Raw genomic sequence first — 18,747 nt, forward strand, 5'->3', positions numbered from 1 at the left:
GCGGGGCCGCGCCCTGGCGCCCTCTGGTGACCAGCCGCGATCCTGCCTTAAAAGCAAACGTCGTCCCGCGTCTGGATTTTCGTCTTGTGTGGAAAGCAAAAACAGAAGCGCAACGAAAAGGAGATTCCGTCGGACTTCTTTGAGGCCAATTTAAAAAAAAAAAAAAAAGGGGAGGGCATGTGTGGAGATGTGGGAAACGGCAACAATACCAGAACTGGTTTGGCAGCTCAATTGGCCTGACCGGCATTTGGACCCGACCAAGGCAGAGCAAAGCGGCCGAGTGTTCTGGGATGGCGGCGAGCACCTCTCAATCCACGGGAAGTCTCCCCAGCGGTCTGGCCATCTGCGTCACGCTGCCGGATATGTTCTACCTGCCCGAACTGGTGAGTTGGAACGTTTCGCGTCTCGGAATATTACCGTCGTATCTGCGCAGGATTTGGCTGTGTTCCGTGTTTAGACGTAAACACGCTGCCTGCCATCGTTGCCGTCTCGTTTGGCAAACCTACGGAAAGATCCGCATTTATGTATTAAAAAATTGGATCGGATCGTGAATTAGCTTCGGACAAACAGACTGCATCAGGCCTCGTTTGAGAATAACAATCAGAATCGGCCTGCAAGTGGCTTTTCCTCCGGTTTCCTCCCACATCCCCAAAAATCGCCCGTAGGTGGGATTGCGAGCGCGACTATCGTCTGCGTCCATGTGCCCCGCGATTGGCTGGCGACTAGTTCAGGGTGCGGCCCCGCCTCCTGCCAGCGAGGGGTAGGGTCCGGCGCGCCCTCTGACCCTTGTGAGGATAAGCGGCTAAGAAAATGACTTCAATCAAAGTCAGAACCGTCACAAAAGTATCTTGATGAGTCCAGAATAAGACAACGTCTGTACGAGAGGAAAGAAATTTCTCCCGAGGACAAAAAAAATTGAGAAAGAAAATTCCGGCAAGTGTCGCTCCTGACGGGAGGTTCCCTTTCAGCTGCTTTCCGGCGTCTCGCGTTTCACGATCGTCTTTAGACTAAAGTTGTTGTTGGGTTTTTTTTTTTTTTCCCCGCCCACCTCACAGTGATTTTTATTTTCCTACTTAAAAAAAAAAAAAAAAAATCTGCATTTCTCTTTCAGACAAAGACGCGTCCAGATAAACGAGCAAGCTCAAAGGCAGCCACATTCCTAATCCGATCTGATGGTAATTCGGGGTTGTTGGGTGCAGGTGACGGGCGGTCTGGTGTGGATCCTGGTGGCGTCCGCCCACGCGCAGCCCCCCAACCCCCTGGGCTGGGTCATGTTCGTGTCCGTCTTCTGCTTCGTCACGACCCTCCTGTGGGCGCTGGTCTTCGCCGCCGGGGGCCACAGGAACGGCCCGGCCTGGGCCGCCGCCGTAAGGCGCGCTCGATCCGTCAGAACCGGCGTGACGTGAGAACGGGAGATTGGAATGAGGCAAACGTTGAACGGGAACAAATAATGCGATGAGGCTGGTGCGGACACCAGAGCGAGTAGCAATGAGAATAAATGACACGAGTTTAGTGAGAATGGCATGAAACCGAGGATGGGAGGAGCCTGACAGGGCGATGAGAACCAAAAGACAATGAGAATGACAGCAAACTGAAATGAGATGAGATTCGATGGGGGCAACCAACGTGACATCGAGGATGAGAGATGAGAACGGCGTCGACAGGTTAGGAGGGAGAAGGAAATTGTCATTGCGAGATGAGATTGTTGTTGAGGATGAAAATGGACCAGAAATTGGGAAGAAGACAAAATTGTCACGAGAACGGGATGACGACGAGGAGTCAGAGCAACAGTGGAGAATAACATCGGGAAGAAAGATGAAGATGGGATGAGAAAATGAGAATGACATATCAGTGAGAATGACAACCAAGTTTATTTGACTCGAAAGAGAGGAGTGAAATATAGGCATAGAAATTTTTCGTTAAAAACCAAGCATGGGACGAAAATGAGATTTTGATGGGAATGAGCTGATAATGGGGTTATCGTTGGGAACAGAAATGAGACTTGGATCGAAAATGACTGAAATTCTGATTAAAAACAAAAGACCATGTTTTGAGGAGAGATAACTAACACCAGTGAGTGGCCAGAACTTGACGAGACTGGAAAATGCGTTGAGAATGAGGTGGACATTAGGACACGAGGTCAGGCTAGCTACCAATAAATATGGCATTTCCTTTCGTGTGTGTTTAGGATTTTGCGTATCACGCTTTGGCCGCGTTGTTCTACCTCAGTGCCGGAGTCAGTTTGGCCTTCATCACCTTTGTTCTGAAATCAGCGGACTTCAGAATCTACCAGATTGACATCGCCGCAGTGGTCAGTTGGAGGAGTACACGAGCGTCGTACCGTCCCGACTTGATTCCATTCCATTCCATTCTTCCGCGACGTTGTCGTGCGTTTCAGGTGTTCGCCTTCGCGGCCTCGCTGCTCTACTTCATCCACGCCGTCCTGTCGTCGCTGCGGTGGAAGCACTTTTGAAAAGACAACCGTCCTTTCGTCCAGCAACATTTCGTTGCCCTTGAAATGAGCATTTCACAGCTAGCCTCTGATAGCATTTTTTTTTTTTTTTTTTTAGACTTCTTTACTGTTTTTATATTGTTGACAGATAAAATGAAATATTTCCCTCTGTCTCTGCCCGATGACTGACCGGCGACCAGTTTAGGGCGCAGTCCGATAGCTGAGATGGGCTCAAGCTTTCCCGTGACCCTTGTGAGGATAAGCGGCTTGGATAATGAATGGCTGGAATTCCATCTGTCTTGACACTCAGAAGTCACCATCGGTTGCAAGTGAGCGTATCCTGCTGAAAATGTTTGTGTTGAGGGGTTCCCAACATGACCCCCCCCCATATATATATATATATATATATGAATATATGAGAGAGCGCTATTAAACGATAAAATGCGTGATCTACAGGGCCAGTGCTACACATAGGCCTAATTGTATTCACAGTTGTCAATGATCTAATATTTGAGAAATTTACGTCCAACTTACCTTTGTGTTGTGTTGTCTGGTTTGGATCTGCTCCTGATTAAGTGCGCAGCACTTTGCAGGGAACGTCCACTTTTTGCATGGGTTCGGTTAGACGTGTCGATACCGTTTTCGTTCCCGTCTGCACGGTCACACTTTTTTCACGCCGTGCCCATCTGAAACTGATTTTTTTTTTCTTTTTTTTAAATCGTTTTCCCTGAGACGATCTTCATCTTTTCGCCATACTGGAAAACGTAGACCCCTCGACAACATATGTCTATAGATTATATTTCTGTCGTAGTAAACAAAATGCTTCACTAAGAAAGAAATGTTAACAGACTGAAAATACCGATGAAATTCCGCCCGAATGCAAAGCGACAGCAACGCCGTTTTCCGCTATCACAGCTGTGACTAATTTCACGACGAGCGTTGCCGATCGATGCTGGCGGCCGGACTTGATCGCAGCCCCCCCCCCCCCCCCCCCCCAAAAAAAAAAAAACCCAAAAAAATTTAAAAAAAATTGAAAAACCTGAACGAATCTACACGTTTCACAACAATGACATTTTCACATGAAAAAACTCGTCATTCCGCGAAAAATTCTCATCCCTTTTTTTGAGGATAAGCTTAAGTAAAATGGATGGATTTTATTTCGTGGATATTTCCGATACCAGCAGAGGGAGCCCGCGTACCGCTATCACGCTGAGAATGATTATTGTACTTGTGAATTTGGCCAAAAGAGCCCCAATCAGGTTGTTCTTCTCGTATTTGTCAATGATGTATCCAAAATATTGGAAACGTTATTAAAGTGATGCCTCAAAAATTTAAGCATTTCAAGAATTTTTTTATCATAAACCAAGAAATCCAGTTAATGTCATAGTTGCATTTTATTTTTTCATGCACATGGTGGGAAACACGATATGAGCACAGACCAACAAAGAATATTGTTGGCTTGTGATATGTAATCATTATCAGCATTATTCGACAGATATACGTGATCCGAAAATAAAGACCTAAAAAAAAAAAAAAAAAAAAAAAAAAAAGCCCAAAGATCTTTTGGTATATTGATTGCGGTTCTACCAGATGGTGCGCTTGACGCCGGCCCAGATGGAGCGTTTGAGGCCCTGGGCGGCGCGCACGTCGTCCCAGTGCAGACGCGTGTCGGCGATCTCGTCCTCGGGCTCCGGCAGGGCCCGGGCGCCTTCCTTGGGGGACGCCACCAGCACGGGCAGCGGGCCGCGCTCCTGCCGGAACTCCACCACGTGCAGCCGCTTCTTGTCCGCCAGCGTCTGGTGCGTTTCCTGCCGAGCGGGCCGGGGAAGGACCACACGTTGCGTGAAAAAGGAACTGGAAACGTCTCAGCGGTTGCCGCTTGGGAACTTGCAAACGTCACAATCGGAACCAGACGGAAAAAGAACGCTTTATGAATGCACAATATCATTAGAAAAGAATTCAAGAATCCAAGAAAATGTGCAATAGACGCAATCCAGAAGAGTCATATACACAAAGTACAACTAAGAACAAAAAAAAGGCTACAAACGATATTGTAATCTTCAGAAAATAATGAAAACAAGCAACAAATATCCTAATGAAATGCAAATATGTAAATGACTACTTGAATAATTAAAAAATGCCAAATCACATCATAAGAGACGCGTTCATTGCTGTTATCCATAAATGTCAAATATTCATTTTAATGTTTAAATACAATTATTTACTCAGTTATATTCGTTTTTAATAAGTAACACACAAAAAAAGACGCACTATAAATATATGATGGCTATTTTTCACCTACAAATTTAATGTCAAATATTCATTTCATCGATTAATACCAATTATATATTCTAACGACCCCTAACGGGACAAGCCGAAAGAAAAAGAAGAAGATATATTGTAAAATAGATGTACCAAAATAGAAGAGTATATTTAAACCCATTTATGTAAACGTTTATACCGGCGCATTTTTGAAAACGCGACATTATTGTATGACTCCAACGACAGGGCAAACGTCACCTGATTGGCCAGCCCGGAGAAGAGCGCCCTGGTGATGTTGAGCAGGTTGACGGAGCCGTCCACTTTGCAGTACATGTCTTTCAAGCCCATCAGCTTGCACATGGTGATGACGGCGCGGTGGCAGCGCAGGCCGTAACCTGCGGGGTGGGGGTGGGGGCACGCGCTCGACTCCTTTTTTTTTTTTTTTTCCCCTCTCGAAATCGTCTCAACGGCAACAACAAACCCGTTTTTGTTTCACCTTCATTCTGTTTCTTCATGCGAAGCGTCGTCCTCTTGAACTTGGAGTCAATGTCGTGATAAACTGGCGACAAGACGCAAACGTCACACAAAAAACAAATCCAAGTTGCAGTTCAAGGTCAAATTGCAGCTTGACTCACTAAATAGTACGCTAGCTTAATGCCAAACGAGCGTCGATATTTTTGGCAAAGATGATCGTTTACTCCGCGTGAAATACGAGTTCTGGCGGCGCAAACACGGTTCGGAAACTTTGATTTTCGGTGCATTGCCGGAGCCCAAATTTCGCCTTGAACTCATTTTGAAGCCATCCGAGCACAATTATTTGCAATCCCCATTTTTCATATTCCTTAAGTCATTTCACTTTCTGTCTGCCCACTTTCAAAACTGCTGTCGTCTTTTGCTATTTGCGTTTTTTCACATTTTTTTTTATTTCTCTTCCTCCCTTCCTTTTTTTCATCCTGCTGGGTGACATTTTAAATGTCAAACAAAGAAGAGCTCTCAGGAACGTTGTGTGCCCAATGAATCATACATCGTGACTCGAGCGGTGTGTGTGTGTGTGAGTGTGTGTGTGTGTGTGGGGGGGGGGGAACGGCGACGAAGACGACCAAAAAAAAAAAAAAAAAAAAAAAAAAAAAAAAACAAAACAAAGGCCAAACTGCTTATTGCTCACTTTTGTTATGTCATTGTGCGAAGTTGACGGACAGCAAGGCCAACAAGAAAAATGCCTTGCTGACGTCCTCGATGGCATCTAGCGAGAAAATTGCAGTTTGGTTCGCAAAAGTAGATAGAATATAGATATAGCTATATACAGATAGAAGCAGACGATGCGAGCGTCTACTTACTGGTGTGGTTGTTGTATCGTTCTATGTAGTACAAGTAGTGGATGGCTCGATTCTTTGCCTGCGCAAACGCACGCAAAAAGTCAAAATTAGGATTGCAAAGTCAATCAAATACATTCATAAGCGCTTCAACATCTGCACACAACACGTCGAAATCAAGAGTCGTGGAAATTCAAAAAAATAAATAAATCATTTTCCAATGACACCACAGATCGCTGAGCTCCACCAATGAGTTTCAAAAAAGAAAGAAAGAAAGAAAGAAAATAAAACTCCAAACTTCAAAAATGAAAATCATAATGGTTGCTGTGACCTTGCGGAGGGCCGTGTTTCTGTCTGCTGCCTTCCCCAAGGCAAAACCTGCACACAAAAGGCATTGACCACATTCACATATTCGGACCTCGTTAAAAAAAAGGTATCCAAAAAAAAATGATTGACAGATTTCGAGACGCTCCTGTACAATTTATTCATGCATTCATTCATTCGTTCATTTTTGAATCAAACTCCCACATCCAGTTCTGATTCCGGACTGAATAAAAAGGGAGGGCCGACTTGAGAATGGTGTACCGCAGAGCGCTGGGCTAAGTCCATTTTGGATTCAAGATGGAAAACAGAATTGAACGAGCCAACATAAAATGGAAAATATGCTAATGTCTCGGCAAGGCATATTAAAAATGAACATTCAAATAGTTATCAGATTAGATACGCCTGCACACCTTATGACTTCTGTAGAATCCACGCAACCTTTTTTTTTTTAGTGATATCATTAAATACTTATTTTTGTAGCTTGCACTGGCGGGAAACTGCGCTGCACCCGGGTGGACGTCATGAAGCGTCGAGCGGGCTTCGTACCTGCGGCGCCCTGCCCGTTGCCCACTGCGACCAGACAGCTGATGGACCTCTTCCTGCCTTCCTTGGCCGTCATGTTGAACACGCTCTTCACCTGCGGGCGGCAACAACTGCTAAATACACGCCCGCGCGCACATGCTCATTATTTACTCGTACTGCAGTACACGCACATCGAAGTGAGTGTAAAAAGACATGACAAACACTAGGGGGCAGCAATGAAACACTGCAGAGAAGAGATCCGAGGACGCCACCCGGTTCTCATGCGGGTTTCCAGAATGGATACAAAACGGAGGCCAGCTTTTTGCGGTCAATCATCTACCTGGTGAATTGTCCTTTAAGTTTATAAAAAAAAAAAAAAATTGCTACATGAAATATGTGAAATGCTCTAAACAGACTTTGAATGACATCAGGCAGCTGGTTTTCCTCCCCCTTTCGTGACTTAACGATTAGGCCAATTCGACTAATTCATGTTCTCTCTCGTCGAACGCGACTGAAAGTCAGGTAGGAGCTTTTCACTCTTTCAGCCACTTTCTCCTCTTTCGAGCTACACGACTTTCAAGAAATATGAAAATAAAATTAAAAAAAGAAAATATCATAAAGTAAAGTAAAGCAGAAGCGACGGACACAAGATTGGGGGCCCACGGACGTCCCTTTCTCATCTCACCTTTTTTGTGCTCCTGCCCCCCCCCCCCCCTTTCCTCCAACATGGTGACTGCATTCCGTAATGGCACGCTTGCGTCATCGTCCTTGGGAGTCCGGCCTTTTTCATTTCATTAAGCTACACTCAACGTGCGCGCGCACACAAAAAAAAAAAAGCACTCGCGATGCTAACTTAAAGTGGCCATCGGGGGGAGTTTAATTCCGACGGCAGGCCTGGACAAGATCCATCAATGGAAAACACACACACACACACACACACACAGACACACACACACACACACAACACACACACACACACACCACACACACACACACAGACACACACACACACACAGACATCCACTTCTCTTGCACAAAATGTCCATCTTGACATTTTTTTCTCTTTTCACTTTACACCTGAATGTAATTTGCAGGCTCCCAACGCAGGATTGTTGTCCAACGTCACTCACCTCAATGACACGAGAGTCGAAATCTTCGTAGGTCTCTACCGCACCCCCAATCCAAAAAAACAAAAACAAAACCACAAATCAGTTTTAGAACAGTCCAAGCAAAGCCCCACAATACCCGTGAACCCTTTTGGCATCGCTCCGAGTGACCTCTAAACGCACCTTCCTTTGAGAGGATCGGCCGCGTGTTCCCTTTTTAATTAAGCGCAAACAAAGGATGTCCTTAAAAAGATGGCCGATCACACACACACACACACACACACGCGTACGCAGCATCTGCGGTGCTCATCAGTGGCGGTTCCAGCTCAGTGCCATCACATCCGGCGTGCGGGCCTCTCGTGGATTTCTTTTCCTCACTTTAGTTTTACAACCTGCGAGTGCTCGTTAGCGGTGAGGGCGCCAGAGCGGTAACAAAAACGCAATAATAATAACATTTAAAAAAAATTGTCCAAGCAAGAGGCAGCGACGTGTTTTGCAAGGCATTTGTGAGCCTCAGTTACATATTCCATAAAGACAAGACTAGTATTGCTGCAGTGTATTATCACATATGCATCAGCTTGCATACTCTACGTTTTTCTATTAATATATATATATATATGTGTGTATTCTGAATTATTATATTAGGTTTATTACACGTACATTTCCCGCCATTTGTTTAAAATGAATGAGAATCATGTTTATATTGACAAATATGTCAAAAACACAACAGGAATTTGTCTCTGGTATTTGGAGCTGCTCTACTGTGACCTCAGTCAATTGACAGAATATTTGTGAGACATAACAATAACAATAAATAATAAAAGCTTGTGAGGAGTCTGGCAATGATGGCACACTTTTTTTTTTTGGGGGGGGGGCGGGGAGGGGTCCCCACAGCATCCTCATGAGTACGATCATCCACCGCCGTGGGGCCGAGACTTCCAAAATTGCATTCAGTTGAAAGTGACTCATAACGCAATCATCTGGGAAAATGTCGATTGCGCAAATGTTGCAGACATTTCTTAGTCAATTGTGTTGGAAGGGTGCAGACGCTGCTCAGGCACACGAGTGGCCGGCATTGGCCGACAACGGATGTGCAGAGGATGAAGCGTGCTCACACTACCGCAGTGGGTGCACTAGTCATGTGTCATATATTAAGAAAATATATAAATACGTGGAAAAAATGCAGAAAAATCTTCCCTTGGGTAAATAAATAAATGCAATAAAATATAAAGATGCTTTCAAAACAATGTATAAAACTGCATGCATCCCTTTAAAGATATGTAAAAAGGTTTCGCTTAAATAAGGCAAAATAAATAAGTGACAACTAAATCATGTTTAAAATATAGTATCAAATCATTTCCACTGGCAGCGTAAATTATTCACCAATTATTGCTTTGTGCCCAGCAAAAGGGCACAACAACCAGTTGCAATGGAGCCATTTGAACGTTTCAGAAATCTGAAGGAAGTCATTTGCAAAAACGCACGCCGGGGAGCGAGTAATATGACGCCAAGGTTACCTCCGTTGGGTCCCGGGTCGGGGGGTCCCAGGCTGACGCCCCCCCAGGAGTTCCCTGTCCAGCCTCGCTCCCGCTTCACCTTCATCTTCCTCTTCCTCTCCCACTCGTCCCGCTGACGCACTTCAAGGGAGGACGCCGACGTCAGCGCAAATTCATTTTCACCTCACGCACGTGCGTGCGTGCGTACCCAGTTCAGCTTGCACTTCCTGCTGCTCGGCTTGACCTCTGCGGCTGACGCTCTGCACGGTGCCGTCTTTTAACACCGGCGCGTTCAGCCCGGGCCACATGAAGCCTCCTTGACCTGCGCGCTCAAGTCGGAGACGACGCGCGTTGAGACTTTTCGACTCTCAACTCTGTCGGCGCAACGTCTTCCTCACCTTCCCCGATGGTCTGGCCTCGGTTCAGGTCCCTCCTCAGCTTGCGCTTGGTTCTCTTCCCTCGACCCTTCCTGGCGCCGGCCCCCGACTCGGCCAGCACGCCTTTCCACAGCTCTTCGGCCGTCACTGCGCGGGAGTTACCAAAGGACGGCGTGATCAAATATGATGATTACGGAGGGCGGAAAAACTCGTGTGATTGCAACCCAAATGAGAATTTGTTCAAACGTTTCTCAATAACGACCATGAAAAGAAAAAAAATAAAGATCAACGTGTTCTTATTTTACACAGGCATCAAACTCAAGGCCCAGGGGCCAAATCTGGCCCGCCACATCAGTTTGTGTGGCCCGCAAAGGGAAATAATAAGCGTTGACGTCCATGGTTCTTGCTAAAATCTGTACCAAAATTTCATGTAGAAATATGATAAAGATTTGGATGGTTATACAGTCATAATGGCCCTGTGAGGGAAACCGTAGCTACAACGTGGCCTGGGACAAATACGAGTTTGACACCCCTGTTATAACAGAAAATACTACATATTTTATTTTAGCGATAATAGAAATGAAGAAATACATAATATATTCAAAAAAAAAGCTTGCTTGAAACCACAGACATTTACAGGTATTTAAACGTAACTTTCATTTGGACAGCGCAGAAAAATATCTGTACCTATTAACTAATTTTAAAATGTAATAAAATGAATTAAAGGTAAAAATAGGATTATAATAAACACTAATAATTAGTGGAAGGAATATTCCAATATATCGACTAATTAGGAATAAAACCGTGTACAATTATTAAGATCACACGATGAATTGTCATTTATCTCCTCAAAAGCAGATGGAGCCGGCATCTACTGAGTTTTGGGGGCCTTTATTTAAGGAATAATTATCTTAAATTCCACACTAATGACTTCCTGTACAATATCCAGCAAGACGGGAAACTTCCATATAAGGTAATTGCCACAGGCGGCGCTGCTGTTTTAGTTAGCGGCACAGTTTAAAAGGGGCTCCTGGTGGCTGCGTTTGTCCTTACACTTGTTGAAGAAGCTCCCATGTCTGCTTGGCTGCAAGCACCCGAAGGGCACAAAAGGAAGTGAGGGCGACGCTCGACTGAGCAGTTGGGATCCGTGGAGGGCGCCCCCTGCGGCGCGGAGGGGACCGGCACCTGTGGGGAGACAGCCGTGATCGGGCAAGACAAAACACGGTCAGTGTTAGTGCAAGTGTGCGCTTTTGTTCTCCTCTCCACTGCATTGCCCAAACTTAATTTAAATTGAGCATGACAATAATAATGTTAGCTGCCACAATATTAAGACAAGTATTTATTAAAAACGGCGTCATTTCGAACGCAGGTCCGAGCGAATGCAGTATTCGTCCCGATTGATAAACATGACGTTACATTTTGACTACATTTAGAAAACACCAGAAACCTCAAACAACGGTCGTTAAATAGTCAAAATAGGAAAAATAAATGACAAATATTTCACCTCCAACAGCGATACGGAGGGCACAACACACGCGTACGGCCGCCGCCATTTTGGATTTTCGACGGGTCCTCACAAAACAGAGGCAAGGTGGCCGCGCTTCGCCTGTTGAAAATTTAGGAAACAAAGACGTACTTATGTTTTTTCGAATGTTATTGCCATTACAATTGCGCTAATTATTGTCGGTTTGATTATTACGTCATTAATTTGGAGTTCGCTGTATGTAATATTTCCTTTAAAAAAAAAAAAGACATAAATGACTACTACATTACTATGCGAGGTGTTCTTCCTGTGTCTGTGTGGGGTTTTTCCGGGCACTCCAGTTTCAGCCCACATCCCAAAAAATTGCAACATTAATTAGAGACCTTAAGCTGCCCCGTGGTGTGACTGTGAGTGGCACTGTTGTCTGTCTCCGTGTGCCCTGCGATTGGCTGGCGACCAGTTCAGGGTGTACCCCGCCTCCTGCCTGATGACAGCTGGGTTTGGCTACAGCGCTCAAGTGACCCTCATGAGGATAAGCGGCTAAGGAAATGGATATGTGCACTGCGATTGGATCACCTGTGATCCCTAATCAGTATTGAAAACACGAATAAAATAGAGAAAATGGATGAACGTCAACATGAATGACGTTTGAATCCTTTTAGTTCTTTCCCAAAAGAATTGAAAAATGTCAGAATATGTGTGGGGGGGAAAAAAAACTTTTTTTTTAATAGTCTTTCTCACTAGGAGACTTCTGTGATGACTGACTGCGTATGCAGGACCCCGCGGAGCCCCATTTCCCCCTCTGGCATCAGTTATCGCATCAAGAGATGAGTAAAAATGAGAACATGCAGAAGAAATTGAAGCCGCCAAGGGAGACGACATTAAGCAAAATTGTTGTCAAACTTTTGCCCCCAAAATGCTGCAAATGAACACATTTCTGTCAGGCCACGTGTTGCGTTTTTGCAGATGATTTTTGTTCGTCATCGGTGAGCAAACATTTGTACTGAAGTTTTAGAAAGTGGGCAGATGGGCGGGGGATCATCTGCAGTAGGAAAAACTTAAACATGGAAACAAAAATGTGTGAAATACTTTATTGTAAGTGGGAAATAGATCATAATGGTTTCTACATTTTATTATTTCTAATTATTTAATTAGGATCAACTAACAAGTGATTTTAATGTAACAAATAGAGAATTGTTCAATGTGTATATACATAATATTACAGACACATATAGTCAAAATAGACACTTCTTTTTTTAAGAAAAATAATTAGCCATTTTTTTTGTATCTTTTTGGGTGTAAATCCATTTAAGTTTTTAAAATAATGTGATTGTTAAAGTTTATTTTCTTAATGCAATAAAAAATACTAATTTTTATTGTTTTATTCTCAATGACAGTAATTTAGTGAAATAATTTAAAGGTGTTGACAAAAGTGTTTTAAATAATGTCATTTGTAGAGAGTCATTTAGCCAGTTATAAAGTGAGGTAAATTAATTAAAAAAAAAAAAGTATTGTTATAATAAATTTACCTGAATGTAGCACACATTTGAGGACTCTTGATAACGCCAACGTGCCTGCAGGCCAGATTTAAAAACAAACAAAAAACCCCGTCGTGGGTCATTTGTGTCCCCGGCGCCTTGCTTTGGCCACCCCTGTAAAAATGAAACCTCGCATCGCTGTTGGTGACGACGTTCCTTTGTGACGTTCGAGCTTTTTCTTTTTCTTTTTTTTTTCTTGCGCGTGCAGCAGGCCACCAATCAGCATCCATCCAGCCTCTGGACAAGATTGCTGGGAATTATGCGGCGCATTGCATTCGACAAGCTTCTTCTGGCGTTTGAGATCCGTCCAAGGGGGGGTTTGCGATCACGGACGCGCTCGCTGCATTGCGGCGGGCTGGACCTCCAGAAAAAAAATATTGCCAGCTCAGTCTCAGACTTTTCAAAAGGTTACATAAAAATTACAACAAAAATAAATGTAGTAATTGTTCAGACAATACTGTTGGAACAATTAGAACTAAATACATACATACAAACTGGACAAGCCTGTCTTAAGGAACATCCATTCATCCATTTTCAGAGCAGCTTATCCTCATGAGGGTCACAGAGCTTTTTTCTGGGCACACCGGTTTCCTCCCACATCCCCAAAGCATTGCTTGCATTCATTGGAGACTCTAAATTGCCCCGAGGTGTGACCGTCTGTCTCCGTGCGCCCTGCGATTGGCTGGCGACCAGTTCAGGGTGTTCTCCGCCTCCTGCCCGATGACTGCTGGAATTGGCTCCAGCCCTTCCGCGACCCATGTGAGGATAAGCGTCTCAGAGAATGGATGGATGGATGTATCTGACATCAATATTCTTCGACTGGCGTTGCGTATAAAAGAAAAATGGAAAAAAAACAACATTTGTCATGCATCCACGCATAATTGCGCCGCCATTGACGTTCCACTTTCGGCCGAGCGGGAAATCTTTGTCAGCCTCAAGCAGCCGGCGGAGGGTCGATTTCAAGTCGCCACTTTAGCCTCGTGATGTCATCATGTACGTCTCAAACCTGCATCCTCTTTTTTCAAGACCGAGTCAAGTGTTTTGTCGCGCTCGCCTCAACGATGACTTCAAAATGTTCGAGGCTGACAGTCAGCCAGGGAAAGTGCTGTGGAAAATATTTGAAAAAGAGCTACAAAAACAAATCATTTCAAGTTACAATAGTATCATCCGAGGTATAAAATAGGCAGAAAGTGGCCATCCTGCAGTGGATAGAGAAAGTCTCCACACCTTTTTTTTTTTTTTTTTTACCTTTTACCCGAAACATTATGTATTTTTATCACTTGTTACTTTAGTTTTCGTGTGTTTATTTTCTTCACAATTTATCTTTACTATGTGCAGTCGGCATTCTTCATGTTTTTTTGATTTCTGAGGTCTAAAGCATACGAAGCGGCGGCGCGCACGGACGACGGCCTTCCTTTGCGCTAATTCTCTTTGACGTGGGCCGGCTACGCGCCCGTCGGCTTCGGGGCAAAAAGCGCGTCCGGCGTTATTAATATGAGCGCGTCACGATACTGCGGTGGCCTCGTCTGGGCCCGAGTCAGACAGCCGAGCGCGTCTCTCATCATTTCCCGTATCCATTTATGGAGGGTGTGTAAATACAACAATGCATCAAGGGAAGTGGCCCAAACACTCTGCTTCGTGCCTAGAAAGAGGACCACAGATGCATTATTTGCCTTGAGGGATGCTCGTGGAAAAGAACAGAGAAGGTCAGAAGAAGCTACGAGTTGGTGGATTGAGAGAAAGCCCATGACAGAGCACCAAGAGGGGAACTGTGGTACTGCATGCGTACGTCTGGTGTGGCGGAGAAATACGTTGGAATGATACAGGGCATGTATGAAGGCGGCAGAACAGCGGTGAGGTGTGCCGTAGGCATAACAGAAGAATTTAAGGTGGAGGTGGGACTGCATCAGGGATCCGCCCTGAGCCCCTTCCTGTTTATGATAGTAATGGATAGGCTGACAGACGAGGTTAGACTGGAATCCCCTTGGACCACGATGTTCGCAGATGATATTAAAGAAGATGGAGGCATGCACTGGAAAGGATAGGAATGAAGATTACCCGAAGTAAAATAGAATATAGGTGCGTAAATGAAAGGGGCGGAGGAGGAAGAGTGAAGCTCCGGGGGGAAGACGTAGCGAGGGTGGGTGGACGACTTCAAATACTTGGGCTCAACAATACAGGGCAATGGTGAGTGCGGTGAGGAAGTGAAGAAACGGGTCCAAGCGGGTTGGAACAGCTGGCGGAAGGTGTCTGGTGTTCTATGTGACGGACGAAGGGCAAAGTTTAGAAAACAGTGGGGAGGCCGACCAAGACGGACGGACGGACGGACGGACGGACGAGAGACGGTGGCGCTGAAGAGATGACAGGAAGCAGAAATGAAGATGTTGAGGTTCTTGCTCGGATAGGATTAGAAATGAGCTCATTAGAGGGAGGGACAGACAAAGTTGGATCTTTTGGAGACAAGGTTCGAGAGAGAGAGAGAGAGAGAGAGAGTGCAGACTTGGATGGTTTGGACGTGTCCGGATGTGAGAGAGTCTGAGGATGGAGCTGCCGGGCGAAAGAGCGAAAGAGAGGAAGACCAAAGAGAAGCTTGATGGATGTCGACAGGAGGATGCAGGAGGTAAGATAGGCTAAGATGGAAAAAGATGACACCGTACGGGAAAAGCCCAAAAATAAAAAAATAAAGTGTCTGACATTCTACATTTTGGACTGGTTCATTTGCAAAATTATTACAAACTTGCTTCACAGTGCTTTGTCTGTTTTTTTTTTTTTTTTCATTATTATTATTATTATTATTATTTTTTTTTGGGTGGGGGGATGAGTTGCCGCTGGATGTTTTTTGGATGATAGTTGCCCAATTAAATAAAATGAAAAAAGTTCTATCCAATTAATTCACAAAATATTTTCAAAAAAAAAATAAAGTGGTCAAAATATAAATCGGTGCAAATCAAATACATAGAAAATACAAATAAGATTAAAGGAAATCTAAAGGTAAAATTAAACCTTTAAAAAAAAAAAAAAAAAAAAAAGTACCTCAAATGGAAATGAAATTGTTACGTCATAAGTTCCAGCGCTGCGACGACTTCGTGACCGGTGAGTCGTCGTTTGTTTGGCGCTTTGTATGAAAACCAAAGTTTCCTTTCCTAGGCGACACAAACGAGCGACGTGGCGTTGACCTTCCCCTTCAAAGTCAAAGCGTCTCAAACTTGCTTGGGCACTTTATGATTTATGGCCCGCTTCACTCGGCGGCGCCTCTTCAAACCGCTTTGCGTCCTGCCGACGAGCGCCATGGCGGGTTTTGCGTGTGGAAGGCGGGACAGGAAAAAAAAAAAAAAAAAAAAAATCACAATTGAATTGTTTTCGTCTGCTTTCCACCCGTATTTATTCATTCATCCATAATCGTTAGTTGCCTTTCCGTCTCTGTCTTTAATTTGCATGTCTATCCATCCATCATTCATTCATTCATTCTTCTGAATATGAATATGAAGTTCGTTTATCCATTTATTGCCAGGCTTCCTGCCTCCAACCCCTGGGGGAGGTCGTGGGTGCACCTTCTTTGCTCATCCTCAGAACAATTTCAGGAGTCATTGACGGAAGCCATCGGCGCAATGATGCTGATCTCGCCATCATCACTGTTGTGTGTCGTGTGTGTGTGTGTGTGTAGATCACTGTCATAGCTGCTCGTGTGCATGTGCAGCAGAGCGTGCTTGTGAGAGCCATAAAATCGGGCCAGGACATCATAGATGTGCCATCACATGAACAAATGCACATCATGTTTTGGAACAGTGCATATCAAAAGTCTACACACCCCTCTTCTAATGCTAGGTTTGACCCAATTTTGCATTCACTATGTGCATTTTTGTCTAAGACCGCCGCCTCTCCTCTGATTGGTTGCTACCACGTGTTATGCCGGAAGTAGGCGGGGATTTTTGCTCGTAACATAGATAAACGTAAGAAATTCTAATAACCGAAGTCACTGATAGTGTAGTACACATGACTGCGTTTGCTGCGGGGCAGCGTGGGATCGATTCCCACTCAATAATGGTGTCTGTCTGCCCTGCGACTGACTGGCGACCAGTTCAGGGTGCAGTCTGCCTTTCGCGCTAAGCGAGCTCCCGTCACTTGTGAGGATAAGCGGCTTGGATTTTGACATGACCTGATTTCAGGCCCGAGGAGATAAAAGGGTAGAATTCAGGAATGTGTCAATTGTTTCAATTCATAGTTTGCATTTACTGAGGCCCATCGAGCCAATATTAGCCCTTATTAAATGGTAAATATGGTTTGGTAAAACTTTCACGCAGTTGCAACCCCAGTTAGAAGGGGACACTTGTACAGTCGCACAATTTCACTTCCATTTACTGTATTTACATTATTATTTTTAACCGACTTGTACACTTTAAAGGTTGAATGAAGTCACGGGAAATCAATTTTATCGGTGTCAAATAAGTACCTTGATGTTAAAGTGAAGGATGTTGGATGTTTGCAAAGAGCTTTAGTTAGTCCGGGTTGTTAGCGAGAGAACTTACGAGAGTCTTTTGAGATAGCAGTTGTTTGATTATGTAATGCCGTGTAGCTTTGCAAAACTGGAGACCGAAGCTGAATATCCCCAACAGGTCTGGTTCTTGATTCGCGCCCCCTGCAGGTGATGTATGGGTGTGTGTATATTGGGAGATTACATCCCACATCAGTTTGCAACTTTGTTCACCATTAGCGTCACTAAAAAAAAAAAAATCTTTTTGCTCGTCACCATTTTCCACCCTTTTCATCAATCTGTTCATCCATTCACCCGTAATATCCAGATGCATACATATTTACGCAGTACGTACGTATGCATGCGGGCACTTGTAATCCATCAGCTGAGCCGGCGCGACAGCTCAATTTCCTGGCAGACACACCAGCTGATTCGGATTCTGAGGAATTCCGAGCAGGCGCAATTTGTCAACTACACACACGCGCACACACATATGTGGTGCTAGCGGCTAACTGCTGCAGCCAACTCGCCGCGTTGACTCTGGAGCGCGACCTTCGTGCTCACTTTAGCTTAGCATCTGTAGCGTGAGCCGAATGAAGAAAATCGATCTTTTCCGCTTTGTGCAAGAGGCGGGCCATGGTCGCTTACTCCTTCTTTTTTTTTTTTTTTTTTTTCTACGTCCCCAAATTCTTGTGTGACACCCAATATTTTTTTTTCATGTTAAAAAAATATATCCAGGAAATTAAGAGTTTCTGTTTTTTTGGACACCAATGAACTTTTCTTTGCGCACTTCTCCTGCTTTCCTTCATGCTTCACCTCTTCCTAACCACGCCGTCATTCATACCTTCCTCATCCTTCGTTTTTCCTTCTTCACTGCTCCTTTTTGATCGTCCATTCATCTTGCCGATTGTCCGAAGACGTCGTCGTATTACCGGCTGTTCCTAATATTTTGGGTCTCTCCCAAAAAAAACAAATATCAAAGTTCTTTTTATGGTCTTTATTTAGTCTGACTTTTTGCATGTTTTTGTAAGCATTAAAGAATCTTGATCTTGAATATTTCCATTTCCATATACATATAAGATACAAGACTAATTAAGGTCTTCAATAAACGTACCATGCGTTTTCCAATCAGGAAATTCTGTTTGACGAGCCCAACGTGTTTTATTCTTAGTAATTCACAGTAATAATTTGGTGTTCAAACAAGGAAATGTACGTTTTCGTGAACAATTAAAATCTTTGAACTGTCATCGACAATTTTGGTCTTTCATTTCGGCTTCAGTGAACCAAACCAAGACAATTTCGACATTTCAGTGTTTTCGTAAACTTCAAAGACCATTTATAATAAATGTAGCATTTTGACCCTTAGATGAACCGAAGTCATGTGTATTTGATATTATTTAAAA

General features: G+C 44.2%; 3 protein-coding genes across 3 annotated transcripts in view; 2 read left to right on the forward strand and 1 right to left on the reverse strand.

Annotated features, from left to right (window-relative positions):
- Nucleotides 1-210: 210 nt before the first annotated feature.
- On the forward strand, nt 211-2,473 carry LOC133510125 (myelin and lymphocyte protein-like). The gene is made up of 4 exons (XM_061837838.1): nt 211-383; nt 1,200-1,367; nt 2,189-2,311; nt 2,399-2,473. The coding sequence occupies exons 1-4, from the start codon at nt 291-293 to the stop codon at nt 2,471-2,473; spliced, it is 459 nt and encodes a 152-aa protein (XP_061693822.1). The 5' UTR covers nt 211-290.
- A 1,364-nt stretch (nt 2,474-3,837) lies between these two features.
- Nucleotides 3,838-18,258, reverse strand: mrps5 (mitochondrial ribosomal protein S5). The gene is made up of 13 exons (XM_061837834.1): nt 18,189-18,258; nt 11,357-11,458; nt 10,906-11,037; nt 9,874-9,999; nt 9,684-9,797; nt 9,497-9,616; nt 8,004-8,038; nt 6,898-6,988; nt 6,359-6,405; nt 6,052-6,109; nt 5,211-5,273; nt 4,973-5,109; nt 3,838-4,260 (listed from the first exon to the last, which is right to left on the reverse strand). Exons 1-13 carry the CDS (start codon nt 18,241-18,243, stop codon nt 4,036-4,038), a joined length of 1,305 nt encoding a protein of 434 aa, XP_061693818.1. The 5' UTR covers nt 18,244-18,258; the 3' UTR covers nt 3,838-4,035.
- slc8a1b (solute carrier family 8 member 1b) overlaps nt 10,936-18,747 on the forward strand; it is a 151,050-nt gene continuing 143,238 nt past the window's right edge. Inside the window, exon 1 of the mRNA XM_061837833.1 lies at nt 10,936-11,076. The gene's annotated coding sequence lies outside the window, so the exon portion shown is untranslated. The remainder of the gene's footprint in view (nt 11,077-18,747) is intronic.

This window comes from Syngnathoides biaculeatus, chromosome 12 (genome assembly GCF_019802595.1).
Source record: "Syngnathoides biaculeatus isolate LvHL_M chromosome 12, ASM1980259v1, whole genome shotgun sequence".
In the NCBI taxonomy this organism is placed as follows: domain Eukaryota; kingdom Metazoa; phylum Chordata; class Actinopteri; order Syngnathiformes; family Syngnathidae; genus Syngnathoides; species Syngnathoides biaculeatus.